The sequence below is a fragment of the Sceloporus occidentalis genome, unplaced genomic scaffold (genome assembly GCF_023333645.1).
Source record: "Sceloporus occidentalis isolate IW3139 unplaced genomic scaffold, rSceOcc1.0.p SCAF_44, whole genome shotgun sequence".
Taxonomy (NCBI): Eukaryota; Metazoa; Chordata; class Lepidosauria; order Squamata; family Phrynosomatidae; genus Sceloporus; species Sceloporus occidentalis.
The window spans coordinates 7,962,304-7,980,701 of NW_028317024.1; the positions used below are offsets into that span (position 1 = coordinate 7,962,304).

At 38.6% G+C, this 18,398-nt stretch overlaps 1 protein-coding gene across 2 annotated transcripts; it reads right to left on the reverse strand.

The window, feature by feature from the left end:
• Positions 1-5,701: 5,701 nt before the first annotated feature.
• On the reverse strand, positions 5,702-17,597 carry LOC149289638 (low-density lipoprotein receptor class A domain-containing protein 4-like). Of its 2 annotated transcripts, XM_089490442.1 has the most exons (4): positions 17,528-17,597; positions 11,881-12,035; positions 6,669-6,722; positions 5,702-6,244 (listed from the first exon to the last, which is right to left on the reverse strand). In XM_089490442.1, the coding sequence occupies exons 1-4, from the start codon at positions 17,595-17,597 to the stop codon at positions 5,702-5,704; spliced, it is 822 nt and encodes a 273-aa protein (XP_089346568.1). The 2 variants fall into 2 exon arrangements, with proteins under 2 accessions (XP_089346568.1, XP_089346569.1); XM_089490443.1 differs by lacking the exon at positions 6,669-6,722.
• Positions 17,598-18,398: the final 801 nt, after the last annotated feature.

The window sequence follows — 18,398 nt, forward strand, 5'->3', positions numbered from 1 at the left end:
TCTAGTAAGTGCTGTGAGTGATGTCATCTTAAATGGTTAATAACCCTTGCAGCTTTTCAGTACTTACGCAGCCTAAGTAATTGTATCTAATGCATAATGTGGAAGTTCCTATATAGTCTAAATCTTTTTAAGTGCCAAAGCAACATTTTCATCCCTATGGTATACAAAGATTTAAAGATAGAAGTTTTGCCTCCAATGAACCTTAGTGATAAAATGATGATGCTAGGCGATATTATATATATATATATATATATATATATATATATAATTATTCCTAGATAGAGATATCTTCTTATTATGTTTGGTAACTTTGTATGGTAGGTTTCTAGAGAATAGTTTCCCTTCTTTTTCAACTATGATTTCCTTTCATTAGCACGCAAGGCTCTTTAAAACAGGTCAACAGGTACACCCGCTAAGAGAAAACAGACGACACTTTTGTTAGCATGTCACTCAATAAAAGGTGAAGAAATTGTCGCCTATGACAAGTGTGTATGTGTATTTACAATTATAACTCTTACAGTGTGGGAAAGCGGATAGATTGTGGTTTTTATCTTGACCACAAAACAGCTTAAGTACTCCACATTCAGGGGATAATAAAACCATCATGGTGGAGGGCACATTAGCAAAAAATGAGGCATTTTAAATTGTTCCTGACAGCATCAATAAATTCTGTGCTGTCAGAATTTCCTTATCCTGCAGCAATCATGTCAAGCAAACGCCTACATTAAAACCGCTACAAATTTATAGGGAGGTTTCTTCCGTATTAAAGTAGTAGGAAATTATAATATTTCTCCAAGGGGTTACTTCACTAAACATGAGTTGCTTTGAGTTCAAACTTCTTAAATGGACTTTACTATACATTACAAAGGGTCAACCCTAGCGAGTTTCTCATGCGTCGAGACGTACGTTTGGCTCTGTATAATATCCAGTGAGCGACTTGAGGAAATCTCCTCCCGTTACATATAGGCCTTTTCTGCAGCTCAACAAAATTGGCCCTTCTTAACGCATAGTTAAACTGGTGAAAGGTTTCATCGTAGATGCAAACTCCTGGCTTAGTCAATACAACATCAAAAGACCATGTAAAAAATAGGTCACGGTGCAGCAACGACGACAATAAACAGCTAAGGGCGATTAGAAAAGGTACACTTAACATAGTTTTCAACTGAACAAATCAGCTTACTTCCCGTGGAGTATACTCAGGGGGTTAATACATAATGATTTCAGTGGGGTCAACAATATCTTAATATTTTACATACGCATAAAAAAATCAAACACTGGCGCATGAGATTTATACAGATATTCAAATCAGACGGTGTTTCTTCTTAATACCATGAAGGCAAGAATCAGAGTATGTCCTGAAAAGGCTGCAACAATAACACTGGTCCAAAAAATCTTTACTAGCACTGACTGAAAGATTCAAATCATGTTGGAATAAATAATAAAAAAAAAATATTCAGACGAGCCTCCACAAGGATGATAAAAACCTGTTATCTAAAAATGCAGATTTGCCCCCCCATGTTATATTGACATTTGATAGGAAAATAAAATACAAAGATTTCTGTCATTTGAACTTGTTTGTTTGTAAATCTTACAAAAAAGACTAGTGACATGTTAGGCATTTCACAAAATCTATGCCATTTTTGTTAAAATTGGTATCAGCTATACATTATATTACAGTATTAACAATGGATATTTTTGTTCTACCCATTGGGTAGGATATGTGCATAATATATTCAAGTTATATACAGCATCTTAGCAAAAAAATGTTTGTTTACAGAAGTAAGACATAATGAAAAGCTCAACTTAAAAATAAGCACCGTACACAAGTGAGGCACAGCGAGCGTGAGGTGAAAGCACACAAAATGGCTTCCTGTTTTCAGACTGTACAACTTGACATGTGATTTGAACAAACATGCAAATTTCTTTTACACAATACATCACAGCACAAAAACATATATATATATCATATTCATATAAAATGCACAGTTTGGGAAAAGAAGAAGCATGTAATATCGGTGTCACAATTCTACCACTTACTAAATTATTTGAAGAATCATCATGGGTCAAAGAAGCAGCAGAATAGCCAGTAGCATAATCATACCAAACACCTTTTAACATTTTGCACTAGAAAAACAATGCAAATGCTATAGAATAGTTTGACTGTATACGACATATAAAAAAAAACAAACAGATAATATATTGAAGCTGTTTTTATGCCATTCCTATTTTTTTTGCAGGGGTTCTCCATTGTCACAGTGTAAGTGGCTTATTGTACTCATATACTGAGGAATCTAAGCTGAGGATGATCAGAGCAGGTAAATGGCGGGAAAAATATAAAAAGTCACAATCAACTCAAAATAATAGGAATAAAGGACAAGGACAATGTTAAAATAAATTGTATATGAATATGAAGAAAGGAGTAAGGGCAGTGAAGAGAAAGGTGAACTAGAAAGAAAACAAAATGAAATAGGAACGATTATAAACCGTTTGAGTCTCCAGTGAGTGAGAAGTGCTCTGCTCATATCTCTTGCACTCTAAAAAATGGGAATCACATGCCAACACCAAGTATCACGTTAAAAGGTCTGAGTGTGTTTATACAGTAGATAATGCCAGATTGGAGCAGAAGACCCCAAATCGGTGCATCATTTATCCCTCTTCAGCTAGCAGTTGGTTTCTTTGGCAGTGAAATGGTTTGAAAAGCCCTTCATTAAACTGTTAACATTGATTCTTTAAAATATAGTACTGAAAAATGACGTGATTCATCAAACTTTCATTTAGGAGCTCAGAAACCCAACAAATAACATCATTTTTTTGCTTTTTGTGCTTTTACAGCTGTAGAAATCAGTCTGCAATGTTGAATTCAGAGTGACCAAAAAAACAAGTAATTGGATGGAAGATGTTTCGACTATTTGCCAGGATTTTTATTTATTTCCATCGTCTGAGGCTTAATCATCTTAAATCCAATATCTAAATGTGGTTTATTTTACTAAGCTAGGAGTTTGGAGACGACACAAAATATTCAAATGTTACGAATGCTGTTAATTACAATTAGTTGTTATGTTAGTAGGAAGGATAGCATTTTACATAAGGGCAGATGTCTTTCCTCTCAAGACAAAAAAAACAGGACATCACATTTTAAACCATTAAACCTTATTGAAATTGAGATTTCTTCTTTAAAAGGGGACTTACAGGTGAATTGAGGTTATATGAAACATTTCAGCTCATCAAATTTTATATGCATAATGAAGGGTCAATGAGTGGGATATTCTACCAGACCTAACTTTGCATTACACAAGGATAACTCAGCCCTACTTACAGGAAAACTCTTATTACATAGCAAAGTTTGTGCCATGAAATGGTCACTTCAACCATCTAAGATTCACAAAATCTCCATTCTTGTTTCCTAGTAGCAAATACATTCTCCATTACACACGTTTTCAATAAACCAAGGTGTAAACAAATAGTTTCAAGACTACCAAAACTACCACAAGATGTCTCTTTTAAATTTTTAAGACAATGGGTCTGATTTACTACCCTGGGAGAGGACAAAACTAATCTGTAAAGAACTGCACCCACTGGTTGCCAACCATCGATGGTTATAAGGTGCTACACATTCAAACAATAAATGCCCAGAATATCATCCAACGTTGACTTATCACAGTCTGTTGAACATACAGTGGGACATTCAGAGTTCTCAGTGGACTTACAGTGTGTCTCTTCAGGACAACAGAGCACAGATGAGTAAGAAGCCTGTGATACATAACAGTTAGTGGTACCAAGAAATATTTGTAATTGACTGTTATATATAACTAAGGGGTCGCATACCAAAGACACGTTCAGGGGCAATAAAGTTAGTAGACCTTATTGTCCATCTGAATGAGCCATAAAAAGCCAGTTGCTAAACTACAATTACTTCCAAATCACTTAAATATTATGGTTGTTTGGAGGTGGGTCTCTTCCCTCTTGTGAGATGTGCAGAACTGTCATATTGAGACTACACTCGAATAAGACCATTCAGACACCTGAGCTGAGATGGGTACATGTACTGTAAGGCTGTATGAATTCACAGTAGAAGAATGACTCTAACAAGCCCCAGTCATTTATGGTAGGCGCAGAAAATAATCTAGTTCCAGAGTTAATAAAATTGCAGTTTACTGCATACTGTCTTGTTTTGTAACTTGGTTTTAATGCAATAACATACTAGATTATAAAAATACATTATAAAATTAGAGGAGATTTGCACGTGGTCACACATTATATTGAGTGGTCACAATAATATTCTGTGTATCCACAGACATTTTCAAAATTAAGATTCTGGATATTTATTCAATGCCTCTGTCCATTAGACGGTTCATAAAACATATAATGAGGTTCCTAAAATGAGATGATGAGAAGATCAGCTTTGTTAAAGCACAGAATGAGTGTACCAAAGTCATTATGAATTGTCCAGAGGTTTAGTAATAGGCGCAATCGAGCAAACAGCACTGTTGACCAAAATATGTATGAGGTCAACACGGTTATTATGGAAGTTCTGGAGTTCACTGAAGTGCAGTTTTACCTTAAAAACAATTATTGGGAACATAAACAATCACGTTCTGGTTGTATAATAAACATGTACAGTATATGAAATGTCAGAACCAAAATACTCAAAAGAATAGCCATCTTCCACCCAAAAACTCATATCAGGAAAACTATGATGGAGATTTTTGGGCTTTGTTGGTCAAAGTAGGAAATGGCACCTTTTACAATTAGTTACAGGTGTCCACTAAGCTGGCCATTAGGCTCCTTAAAGGCTGACTGGCAGACCTGGGAACTTCCTAGGGTATGGGAGCAGCTTTGCGTTGGGATCGGGGTAGCAACATGAGGGGTGCAGATATCCTTAAATTAGCTAGTAGTATGATGGGAAGTGGGCATGGCCAAATGTCACATTTGACAAAAAGGAAGGTGACCCAAAGTTGCAAGGAGAGCAATGCTTTACTTGGAGACTCCAGGTTAATCCTGAAGAGTTCCTAAGTATCCTTACTGGGAATACTAGAACTTCTAGCCCCAAAACAATCAGACAACTGCTGTTGCCCTGCCTAGGTATAGTGCATATAGGGAACCTTGTACCCCAAGGAAAACAAACCATTGTGAGTTTGCAAGATCTTTAAAACTGGGCAGTTCACAAACCAGTATTTTCACAATAAAAAACAACATTCCCTCATAAACATCACAATTAGTTAGTGCAACTTCTCTATTCTCCCTAAACATGGCTTTTTGCATTCACACCTTGCATTCACCTAATCCATCCAACTGCATACATTGGCACTCAATAAAAAGGAATATGGATTAATAGAAAATAATTAACACTTAAATTGTCGCCATCAGAAGAAAAGAAAAAGAAAACTGGCCATCTTCCAAATCATTCACTTGGTAAATTAACACTTTTGTGTCACTGCCATATGCAAATATAAAAAGCTTGAGTTTTGTGCCTTTAAATAACTAAAATATGTTAAGATAAAAAAAAATCCTCCTTAACAACTATTCTAGGCCCAACAGAAAGGAAGTGTGTCCGAATGCTATCCGAATGAACATACAGTAAAATATGCATTTGGTTTAACTAAATTGTACCACTGGAAACTGATCCGCTCTCTATCCCTGGGCTCAGGAGGCAGCGGGTGTACATTGATCACTATTTCCTTGGCTTCAGGTACATAAGGAGTCAGACGAGGTCCCCTTGCGGCTTGTCTTTTCCGTTTACTGAAACTATTGTGCTCTCTGAAGCGTTCTTTTGAAAAGGAAGTCTACTACCTCTTTGAGATGAAGGAGATGAGTTATTTTGCTGGTGGTGGAAATAAGATGACCCTGGATAATGTCCCATAACTTCATTGTATGTTGGCGGGGGGCCTTCCATTCTGCCATTGCTGCTGTAGCTGGTTGCACTGATACCCGAATTGCTGCTCGGAGGGCAAGGTCCCCCATTGTACATTGAAATATCTATTAAATCGCTGTCAAAAATGGTTCTGTTTGGAGGTGCTCTGACGGATTCTCGGTTCAGTTCCATTTGCTGCTCTGGGTCCCGCAACTGCAGCGTGCATGGCCCCTGGTAGGGCGGAGGCTCTTCCCCATCAGAGAGAGAGATGGTGGGTGGAAGGTCAATCTCGTGCTGTACATAAGGATAAGTTGGCTGGAAGCGGCTAAAATGGTCTCTCTGCATAAAGGAAGGTGCTGTGAATCGCTCTCTTGACCTTGGTGCATACATGATCTAAGAGTAAAAAGAAGTATCACTGGAAAGCTTTGCAGTCAAAATACATCAATAGTTACAAACAGACTTTCTGCTTTCTTAAAAATGAATAGGTAAACTGAGAAATGGATCATGGGCATCTGAATAATTTTCAGTTACTTTCACACAAAGGCACATATTCTGGTAGGTGATAGGTCATACACTCATTAATGAATGCAATTGAATAAGCAAAATAAACATTAGACAACTTCTACTATAAATGTCAATTCCGGTATAATGAAAGAACAAGTATCTCCATGACATTTACATTGTCCTGCCATCATAGTAACCATGTGAAGCACTGATGTAACCAGCAAGTAAAGATAAGATTCATTATTAAACAGATTTATGAAATGGCGGACAACCTTGAGAACTGTGTATAAATTATCAGTAAAAGGTGCCATACCTCTGAACCACCTTGTCGTGATACCATGCTATCTGAAGGCCACAAACACGCCTCCTAAGAGAAACGATGGAGATGGAAGGTTAGTTGCAGTTTTCATCACTTACCGAAATATATACTCTTCATTACCACAATTTTCCATTTCCAAAAAAATTCCAAGTGATCAAAAATACAGAACTAGAAAACGTTACGCAAAGAAAATCATTAAGGCTTTGGGCGCCTCAGTCTTCTCAGTCCGACTGGGGAGTTGTGCTGGGTCAACATTAGTAAATGCTGCATTCCTTACATTTTAAGTCAGTGTCAAGAATAAAAATGTCTTCTTTTCAATAACAAAAACTATTAAAATATGTTTGCCAGTGTAGGATCTATGAATTGTTTCTCTTAAAGCAGGGCTGCACAACTTCAGTCCTCAAATGTCGCAAACAGGCCCCCGATTTGCCAGCTTTGTCCAGTGGCATCTCAATTTATAATTAAACTGCTTTTCAGGCAAGGATGCACAGGATTCCTGGCCTATTTGTAGCTCTTGAGGACTGGTGTTCTATAGCATTACCACTGTTTAAAGTGAAAGTTGGGGTATTGTCCAGCTATTAGCTTTTTTTGTCTCTAAAATGAAAAGATTCATCTTCTAATAACTGCCAACAGGGTTTAATTCCATTTGTATTAGCAATCCGGGGATGCCTAACTGCTACATATGAGATTCAGTTTAACAATGGGTTCTGAAATAGGAGCAGTATATAAGAATGATATGGAGCATTACATGTACATGTCAAGTAAGCAGGGTTTTTTCTGTCACACCTTAATATGGCAGAATACATTAGCCCTTTACAAATTAGATTTAAAGATGCGCTGGCCCCCCTCCCTGATCATTTTTCCTTCACGTCAGTGTGCAGTCCTGGCCGCGTCCCGCAAGGGAAGGCTCCGGGTAGCCGGAGCCCAGAAGTTCTCAGGTATGCCCATCACTTAATTATATATATATATATATATAGTGAGGGCGTAAATTGTTGGCGCTATATAGATAAAAGATAATAACAACAATTACAAGTATTTAAAAACCAAGAGAAATATACTTTGTTAAAGGCCCACTGTTGGATTTTTCCATCAATGCACTTGATGAACCTAAGCTACAAAATCACAATGTATAGTAGTAGGAACACTGTTGGTTGAACAAACACTGTTTTGGGTAATCTACAGCATATCACACATACCAATGGCCAACATAAGGCCTTGTCCCATTTTTTTCAACTCCTGTATCGCTGGAAGGAATAGCCTAAATGGGTTCCAATCCCTACCAGGTTTAGCTTGAAATGCCAAAAGGCACATACTGACAGATTCAGAACCTCATGAGTATTATGTAATAAATACATGCAGATGATACAAATGACCAGCAGATGGCACCAGAGTTACACAGATTAACAACATGTAAACACCTGTAACCGTGAATGTTGTGAATGGCAGGAGAGTATGTGGCCATGATGGATGTGTCCTTGCAGACTGAGGCTGAATCCTTCACAATAAATTAAATTATTTCCTGCCAGGGGCAATGCTTCAGTAAGGTAAAAGCGACAGCTAAACTTCTACAGTCATCCCAGTTTAGATGACACTGTGTATTACTTTGTGTCTATGGTTTATATTTCCTTTCTAATGCCCTTAACCATGAAGTCACTTGAGATGACCAATTCCTAATAGGAGAGATTTGAAACTTTAGATGTTCTACTGGTAGGCAGACACTGCCTCCAGCAGGTCAAATTTAGAAATGTTATGCTAAGGACATGCCAAAGGCAATATAGGCAAACCACCCCTGCTAATCCATTTAGGTTATTTTCCAAGACCTAACTTCGTCAGGCACATGTGGGTTCAATTTGTAGGCACAATAACTTCCAAGTTCATATGGAGGGGTATTCCATCACATTTACCCTACCACAACTCGTGTTCTGTGCGCTTCACGTATTGCGCTAAGCCTCAGGCAGTAAGCCAGTACCCAACTTCATGCTGATGAGTCCCATTAAGGATGAAACAGCTGTCCATAAGGGGTTTGCTTCTCTGCCTTTTGGCTAAGATCAAGTGTAGTACCTTAGTGGATGAGGGGAAAACTTGGTCCGCTGGCCTTAAAGCTGAGGTAGCTTAAAGCCCAAGGTGGCTTTTTAGAGCACCCAGCGCAGTCCTGGGCGCACTCAACATTGCATCACTGTTGGTGAGGAGCAAATAAGTTACTACACCTTACTACACCTCACTCCATGATTCTTTGACCCTTACGGGCTTGGAATATGAAGACTTTTTTTTTTTTTAAAAAACAGCCATGGCCAAATGGCTGGATATTTTTTCCTTTACTTAACCTCTCACTTGTTTGTGTGCACGTGTGACTATGATTTCTTCTGTAAATAGATGTGTGTGATTTTTTTACTTTGATAAAACCGAAAAACAGAACATGGAAATGGACACTGATTTGGATTTCGACACTGTTCACGGATTGAGCACTACGCCGCAGCGAAGCTGGACACCAGCTTTTTCGATGGGATAGATGGTGGATCCGACTCTCCTGCAGGCCTTTTGGCCGGGGAGGGAACAAAGACAGGGCATATCCCTACGGGGAGTGCCCTGTGAGAAGATTCACGGGGGTTCAGGCTTCTGCTGCAGCTCTTAACTGAGCACACAGAGCACCCTCACAGAGAAGCACGACACCTCGGGCTTCAAGAAAAAAAAACAGCTGTCCATAGGGGGTTATCCGGCTTCTGCCCCTTTGTCTCGAGCTCTGTCTTAAGGCTGTCTAGTACAGCGTACGTTTACTCCAAGGGGTCCATGTATAAAGTAGATATAGAGGCAAAAAGGTGATCATTGTTAACCTGATTTTTAAACATGCCTACCTAGAATTCCTTGCAGTGGTGGCAGCACTACAAGATTTCTGTGCGAACAGCAAGTCTTCATTATAATAATTGAAAACATCCACAGAACAAATTCCGGCACAAGACTGTGCAGTTTTCAGTTCTTGTTACTGAGTCATGGTGTTTAAATATATAGCAACATAGGCTTGAGTTGGAGCGAGCTAAAAGGACCAGTTAAAAAACATCTTTAGATCACATATTTTAGATCAATGGGTTTTTGTATTCAAATAATTCTGACTCAATTCAGAAGAGAATATATGACAACGTGAATGAACCTAAAATCGCGTGCTAATGTGATAAGGTGAAGAAATTGAATATACAATGAATAATACTTCCCAAAAAGACCGCAGCTGCCCAAAAAACACTCTTCCTCAGGGTGTAGAAATATAGACGAACCAAAAATATATGGGGCACAGGTACATATAAGGGAAAAAAACAACAATACAATATAGTGCAGAGTGTTTGATCAATATTAGATGAAAGTGATGTGTTGCACTCACAAGTGGAATAGATGATTCAGACCCATCAGAGTGGAGTAAGGCAATATCTTACACATTCAACACGAAGATTATTAAAGATATTACCTTACTCCACTCTGATGGGTCTGAATCATCTATTCCACTTGTGAGTGCAACACATCACTTTCATCTAATATTGATCAAACACTCTGCACTATATTGTATTGTTGTTTTTTTCCCTTATATGTACCTGTGCCCCATATATTTTTGGTCCGTCAATTCAGAAGAGGCCTTATCACCATAACTGAGAACTCTCTGGGTTTGCCTGGAGACTCCGGGAGAAGCGCCAGTTCTCAGGGTCAACACCCAAATCATCTGGGTCACGGGAGCGGAGTCCTAACATGCCCCACTCCCCACCCATTTCCCCTTAAAATGGGGGTGTTTCCCACAACATCAGTGGGACCTCCCACCGACGTCAGCAGCCAGTTGTGGCCGCGTCCCGCAAGGGTAGGCTTCGGGTACCCGGAGCCCACAAGTTCCAAGGCATGCCCTAACATCGTAGTGACAAATTTAGCATTCCTGCTGACCTGACGATTACTTTCATTGTTTTAAGAAAACTTTTCAAATGCATGCACACTGAATAAGCCATCTTTTTTCAGGTGCACCATGCGGTGAAAAAAGGTATTGCAAGTAAACAAATGGAGGTCTGGCAATCTTAATATCAGAACAAAAATGTGGGCCCCTGGTAAAACACACAGATAACCGGGGAGAGGACACACTGAATCTTAGCTACAGTCCCTATATTTCATGATAGCGTTAACAAAACTTTTTTTACGATTAAATTCTCTGACACAAAAAGGGGACGACATCATGTCCTGAAATGCCCGACTGAAAGATAGGACTTCCACAACAATGGAAGCCCTAGAGCAGGAGAAAGACCTAGTGCATCCTCTAATGAAAACTGACTATCACTCGAAGCAATGCCTCTCTCTGTGCCCACAGTACACAGACGCGATGTTCACTCAGCTGTCTGGGTCATACATGACACATGCCTCCTATCACGGCACAGCAAAGTGGAACCTCGCTGCCAGCAGAGCTACTGCAAGTGCATTGTCAAGAAAAGAGCGTCCTCTAATCTTTACACTGGCAAAACAAAGCCGCTAGAGAGACGGCAGGACAAAATAAGTGATTAAGCAAGGGATAGATGCTGTTTTCTGGATTTCGGGAACTTCTATGCTTGGGGACTATGAAATACCTGCAACTGAAACCATATTTCAAAGTGTGGAAAAATCTGGGTCCTTCTACAAGAAGGATTTTATGTTGAATGGTTTAAAAAAAAAAATAGAACATTAAAAGGGCAATGTCATCCAAGGCAGCCTAAAATACTCTGGATTTATGACTATTTACCAACTAGTTAACCCATTAAGCTATTTAGACGAAAACTATACAATAGTGTCTCCGATGTGTGAGACATTGTCTGTGTGGTCAGTACCTGTGAGTCTAACTATACCTTTAATATGGCTTATCGGTGCAAGTGAATTAGATAACTGCAATTGTCTAAGGGCATACATATTGTATACAAGGATACTTTATGGAAAATACATTGAGCCAGCTCTAGGTTATCTTTTAGTATAGGCGAAGAATAAGTGAAGGTCTAGTCGATCTGTATGTTTGCTGGCACAAATAAGCAATGTAATATTTTTAAAATGTGCTGAATCTAGGACAGAACCAGTAGAGAAACCTAAAGTTGTTTGGACTTTTCCTGGACATTTTTTTATGGCTAAAAGTGTCGCTAAAAACTTTATGTAAGACCGTTCCACAATGCATCACTCCAGAAGCGTCCCAAATAGTGTTGTGAGGAAAACAAAAGGAACTTACTGGTTGTAATGTCTCCTCTTGTCTTCTGCTTTGGCTTTGTCTGTTAATGAAGGACCACGTCGATAGTTTATAGTGATTCAGAAGACATATAATCACCACGACCATCACTGTTATGACCACAATTATGAGGATTATCTGGACAAACTCCAGCTCAGCTGTAAACAAACAAACAAAAATATATGCTGTTAGCACATCGTATGAAAGGTTGACACACAGATACATATTCAACATAAGCTATACTTGTCATGCATTTCGGAGGGTGTTATAAAACTGCTTGCAAATTATATTTCAGGTGGTCCTGTGTATGCTAAAGCTTGACTAATTAAAACAACTGGAAATAATGCAATTGCTGATCCAATGGCCCATAGCACTAAACCAGCATTTGCTAAATTTTGTGCTGAACATCTAATATTGTAGTAATATTCTCTTTAACTAGCATGAGCTCAGAAATGTTTGCCAACATATACACGAGCAGATGTCTTCCATTACTTTCCAAACATCTTGCAAACTTTTAAGGAACATTGCACATTACAGAAATATTCTGCCAATTATATTTCTGTTAATTAGTTAGACAGAAGCTGCCAACATCTCCAAATGCAATGGCATTTGTCTGTATGAAATTATATGATACAATATCCAGTGTTTCGATTGTAAAAACACCAATGTAAACAAAAAAATATGCATAAACCATGCATAGGTATCAACATTTACACAAAAGGCACAAAACATTACATATACCGTATTTGCTTGGTGTACACTTCAAAATCAACATTTAGTCAAGTTTGTAATAATAATTTAAGCCTACTTGAAAGATGGGGACTTGCAAACGAACATGGTTTCTAGAAGACTTACAACCAAGGAACCAATGTAGCAGTGGAGAATCAATTGACAGTTATAGTAGGTCTCAACCTTTACTCTAAATAAAAAAAAATTCAAGCTTTTACACCTCATCTTGGTAGTCTCCCACCATATGTGCCATATCTAGCATGTGTCACTCTTTTTGTGGGACATTATCTTTTTAGTGACCCAAATCTCTCTGATTTTTTTTTTTTTAGGTGTTCAGAAAATATATAAGGTGTTGGAGCACCTACAGCCCTAAAAGTTAAAATATTGTGCGTATAACAGCATAAAACATAAGTTAAATTGTGTAAATAAAATGAATCATTTATCTTATTGACCTGACTATATAAATGGGGAGCAAATGTACACTGTAGACAGCCTTTACACTGGTGTGTTTGCCAGTTTTAAATGACGGACCGGGCATACAAAGGGTAAGCTTTAGAGCCTAACACACTTAATAGGTATATTTTCAGTCCCTTTTTTGGTCAACCCTTGGAATGCTATACATTTCAGTGCAAGGTGACCCATCAATCTGGACTACATTGAAAAAGCTCTAGATGGCCCATGTAAATAGCCGAGTATCCTCTATGAAACCACACAGTGGCCCAAAGTATGTCTAGTGACTCCTTAAGGGAAGCTAGTACAGTGTCTTTCACCAGTGAGCACACAAAGAACTTGTGGGAAAGCAATTGTCCAGTCTGGAATACTAACTTAAAAGTCTGCCTAACAAAGAGAAAGGACAAAATACGTAGAATGCCAAAAACAGCCAGTTCACAGAAATATCAAAAGTTTGGCTTTGCATAAATTTCTATGAACAAAAATAACCAGAAAGATCAGCGTGAGGAAATACTACACTTTGCTGCCAGTTCCTATTAGGACACTAGAGCAAACAAAAGAGCAAAGCAGGTCATAGTGACTACACGAGGACAAATGAATGAAGGCGCTGGAGACCCAGCTAACGTGGGCTACAGGAACACACAATGCCACGTTCAGACACCAGACAGTAAACTGTATGGGAAAGTCTTAATGTTTAATGCAGGACTTTATGTATGAATGAGCTGCCACAACATAAAACGCAACCAATAGAACAAAACAAGAAAGAAACAGTAGACAGAAGAATACTGTGCAGAAGAGCTTACAGTCTGGAATGGAGAACATAGCAAATGAAACAATATCCTCTATTGCTTCAGTTCAAACACGGCCAGCCCTAGGTTCACATGACCCCAGTGTCTAAATTATTTTGCAAGTAGTAGAGTTACTGCACTGGATAATAGCAATTCTGAATTACTATTAAGTTAACGTTTTGTTAAGTAAACGAAAGCAACAGTCTAGTGCCCAAAACTGCATTTTTAATTCACATAGGAGTCTGTTTTGCATGGCCACTAATGCATTAGTATGTAAACGTCTTGCACGTATTCTGTATTGAAATCATTTAATCAGCCAAATGTATGTATGCTATCAAAACACCCATGACCAAGTGACAAACATATTATTGTCCGTTGTTACATCTATTGATGCCTAATGACTAGAATGGGAGTTCTACTGAGCATGTGTAAGAGCATACTGCGGTATTACAAAATAATGCTTGCGCCAATTTTCATGCCGTAAAATGCACAAAAATACAAGCTAAATGATCTCCAGTATGCATTTTGCATGCAAATAGGGGTTAAGGGGTCTTTACATATTATAAGTATATAGCTGTTGGGCTTATTCCCTAAATAGCAACTGAAACACAGTTAACTACATAGTGAATAAACCGTGATAACACTCCATTTTCTTTTATTGCTGAAGGAGATGATGGATTTAACACCACGTTGTGTGGCTCCATCTATCACAGCCCAAAAACACCCACCACACATACAAATTAGACTAAGGCCTGCTTGTAGTCACTATTAGACAATACAAATTAGACTAAGGCCTGATTGTAGTCACTAAGTCCTGACTTACATATACGATTTCCAACTTTATTTCACAACACAGGAACTCAGAATACTTTTCTCAACCTAAGTAAAATGTATATATATATATATATATATATATATATATATATGCGCAAAGTTGCGGGCTGAGCAGGGATTACAGTATATCAGGAAAAAGTTATTTCGTAGAGTATATCACTTAAACAGGAGCTAGAGGAAAAACAAACATTATTGCTAGAAAGATGGAAAGGTTGTGCTGGTCCCAATCTGACCTACATAATATTGGTACTGAAGACAGGACTCCATAGCAGCAAGGATCAAATAGATCATATAGATTATACCCTACAACTTAAAAACTGAAGTCAGCTAGTCAAATTACGTGGCTTTGTAACCGTTTCGCATTCTACTGAGGGGATTTCCAATTGCTTCAAATAGCAGACAGCTATTGTCATAGCCATGGCTGTGCATCTAATAGCAATTTATTGGGAGAGGTGACACGAACACCACCAGACTGGGCAGTTGTTTAGGGCTCCTTCTGGTTTAAGCAGTCACCATAGGATATTGGGGTAGTGACACGTAGATCCGCATAAAAGTGCAATGCCTCTTAAAACAAGGCAGAACCAGTACTTTCATCATCTGCATTAAAGACGGGGCCCCTCTAAAGCTTTTTGCTAAGGGCCCCTAAAAGCTAGAACTGTCCCTGCTTACTAGGTTGAGTACAGTTACAAGCAGGAGCTATAATCAAAACTGTGTTCCATATACAAAATATGTACCAAAATGTACACTTGCTTTGTGAACTCACCTTTACAATTGGTTACATAACTTTAGTAATATTTCAGAATTTTTTCCTCATACCACTAAAACTGAAAAGTATCTCCATTTTATCTGGAAAGTAAACCCTCAATCTTACTTTTGCACACTAAATATGTATTAGATTTTTTTAAAGTATTCTCGTGGTCCATTGTCTACATTTCCTACTACTCCTTTTTGTTAACAGTTCCATTTTCACTTTTGATATCTCCCTAAAGAGACATTTAACTAAGAAACAAAAATAAGATATATAGTTACTTAATAACCAGTTAGATTATTTGATTATTTAACTATTAGACTATGGTGTTACATAATTTAAAAGGCCAAGCATAAATGAAAAGAATGCTTGGTAGAGCTATACGTTTTCTTGAAAGTTACAAAATATCACAGGGCGGAAAAAAGGAAAGCAATTGCTTTAATGTGTTTAGATATTTGCCCGTGACTACTTTACTTTGTCTTATCATTCAACTCTGGGCAGTCACACAAAAAAAGTACAGTGCACTCAGTCTTTCCTAGAACGCAGAGTTCACGGGGACGAAATGCCACTTACATATGTGCCAAGAGCACCCTCTTCTTGTAAATTTACCAAGGCTCGGGGGAGGATTCTCTGAAGAGGCAGGCACATCCGTTCTCTGAATTACCATTCAAACATCAAAGCGTTCCATCAAGCTGAAGTCTGGAAAATGTGCTGTAAATTTCCAACTAAAACTCACTATGTGAGAGTATGAACTGTGGCAAGCAATAAAACCACCAACAGCACAACGTTCTTCTGTGATGATATCATATGTTCCACAAATATATTAATCTGTCTCAAAGGTGTACAAGCCTAACGAAACCCCAGAGAGAAATACGGACGTTTACATTAACTGTTCCAAATGATGACCTACAGTACTGAAATGACACCGAGATCTAGGGATCATTGTAGATGGGATAATTTTAAGATTGAATGCTTCCTTATGAAAGGGTTGGTGGGTTTACGTTGGACCTGTGGTGTTACAATAATGATCAATCATTTAACCTGGAATGTCCTAACATGCCTCTGATGTAAGCCCACCATTCTTGCCATAAACTTTATATGAAAGTGTTGTAAGTCTACATGGCAAGCTCCCAGACTTCGTGACTCTATCTGTTTTTGTTAATGTGTATTTGTCAATATTTAAATTCTACAGCGCTGTGGAATATGTCAGCACTAAACAAATCATTTTTTTTATTTTATTTTTTTAAAGTATAACAAAACTAGAACTGACAGACTAAGACGCAGATACATTAAAGTGTGCCATAATCGCAAGCTTACCATCTTGCAATCATTTACTTCAAACCCACCTCATACAAAAAAAACCCTCACCTTATTACTAGGTCACTCGGAGACCACAAGGAATGGAACCATTTCAAATAGTTTAAGATTTCAAAGGTGGGGGCTCTTAGTTAGTGCTAGAATGTGAGAGAGGAAATAACCCCATTCTAGTTCTGTCCTGATTATACCATAAGGCTTCAAAACGGTAAAAGAAAGAGCATGCAGAGTGCATCTCACAATCCCAAACTCCATCTGAACTCAAACAGTGTCCTGATTATACCATAAGGCTTCAAAACGGTAAAAGAAAGAGCATGCAGAGTGCATCTCACAATCCCAAACTCCATCTGAACTCAAACAGTGTGAATCAGGATTGGATTGAAACCTCGAAGTAAAGTAGGGAAAGCTCACATCTGTAGAGCAAAAATACATTTTTTTTTCTAAAAGTAGAGAACGAACATTATTTATCATAAATCAAACAGAAGTAAAGTTTCCATACTAAATGTTTTTTAAATGTATTTTTGTTTATCGCGAGGGCAATGACTGGCGATTCCACAGAATCCGTGGGTTAATTTTATCTACCTGGTTGCGTTGCCTCTGCCTGAAGTTTGCGAAGAAGCTCCTTATGGAAGTATACCTTGAAGCAGATGCAAACTTATGAGACTCATTTATTTTATAAACATAACGTCAAAGAAAAGACTTTAAGGGGCACAGAATCTGAATGATTAGGTTAACAGTAAGGACATAAACCTACAGCAGGAAAACTGTACAGCAAAAAAAGGAATACCTTTCACTAAGAAAAGATCGTTTAATCCAGCATCGTTCAATGTTGTATCGTTGAGGCGATCACTGGACATAATCAGATCCTGTGGATAATAGCATGTATGCAGCCAAAGCACCTCAACTTCTGTACTCAATGCATTCCACTCTGCCTAGAGGTCGATCCGCTGAAGAAACGCTACAGTTAACTCTCGTGCCTCGTTCTTCCGAAGCTCCTTTTTCCGCTTTATTTTGTGTCGGCAGGTCCCAGGTGCAAGATGCAAAAGAAAAGAAAACCAAAACACTGTGGCTTAGACAGCAGACTGCGGCTTCCAATTATCTGCAGCCATCAGGAGAAAGCTACAGGCACTGTGGCAGGAAACCGGTCTTGTTGTGGAAAAAGATAACAAAAATGCAGGCTCATATCCTCAGGCTGTCTACAGCAAACCGTCGGCTGTTTAGCAACATTTACCAAAGAGAGGGAGAGAAACGCTTAAACAAACGCAGAGAGAAACAGATCGTAAAAGGCAGTAATCATCCAGTTTCGTCAAATTTCTACTCAGGAAAAGCTCGGTGGGGGGGGAAAGTAGCAGTGTGACTGCAGATTTCTTGGCTGTCGTCGCTCTCGAAATCCACTTTAACTTTAGAAGCTTAAGAAACAAAAAAACAGAGAGGGGAAGACAAAAGCACTCCTCGAGAAACGCATTGCTTTCTGCTGTGCCGTCTGCTCGCTCTGCCGGGGAGAGGTTGACACTTGCAGAGGGGGCCTCTAATTCTTCCGCATTTCTGGTACAAGGCACGATGTGCGTCATTCCAGAGTCGAAACTCTTTACCCACTACTTTAGTCAAGACTCTGTCTGATGCTTGCTGACAACCCCCATCTCTTTCCTCCCTCCTCC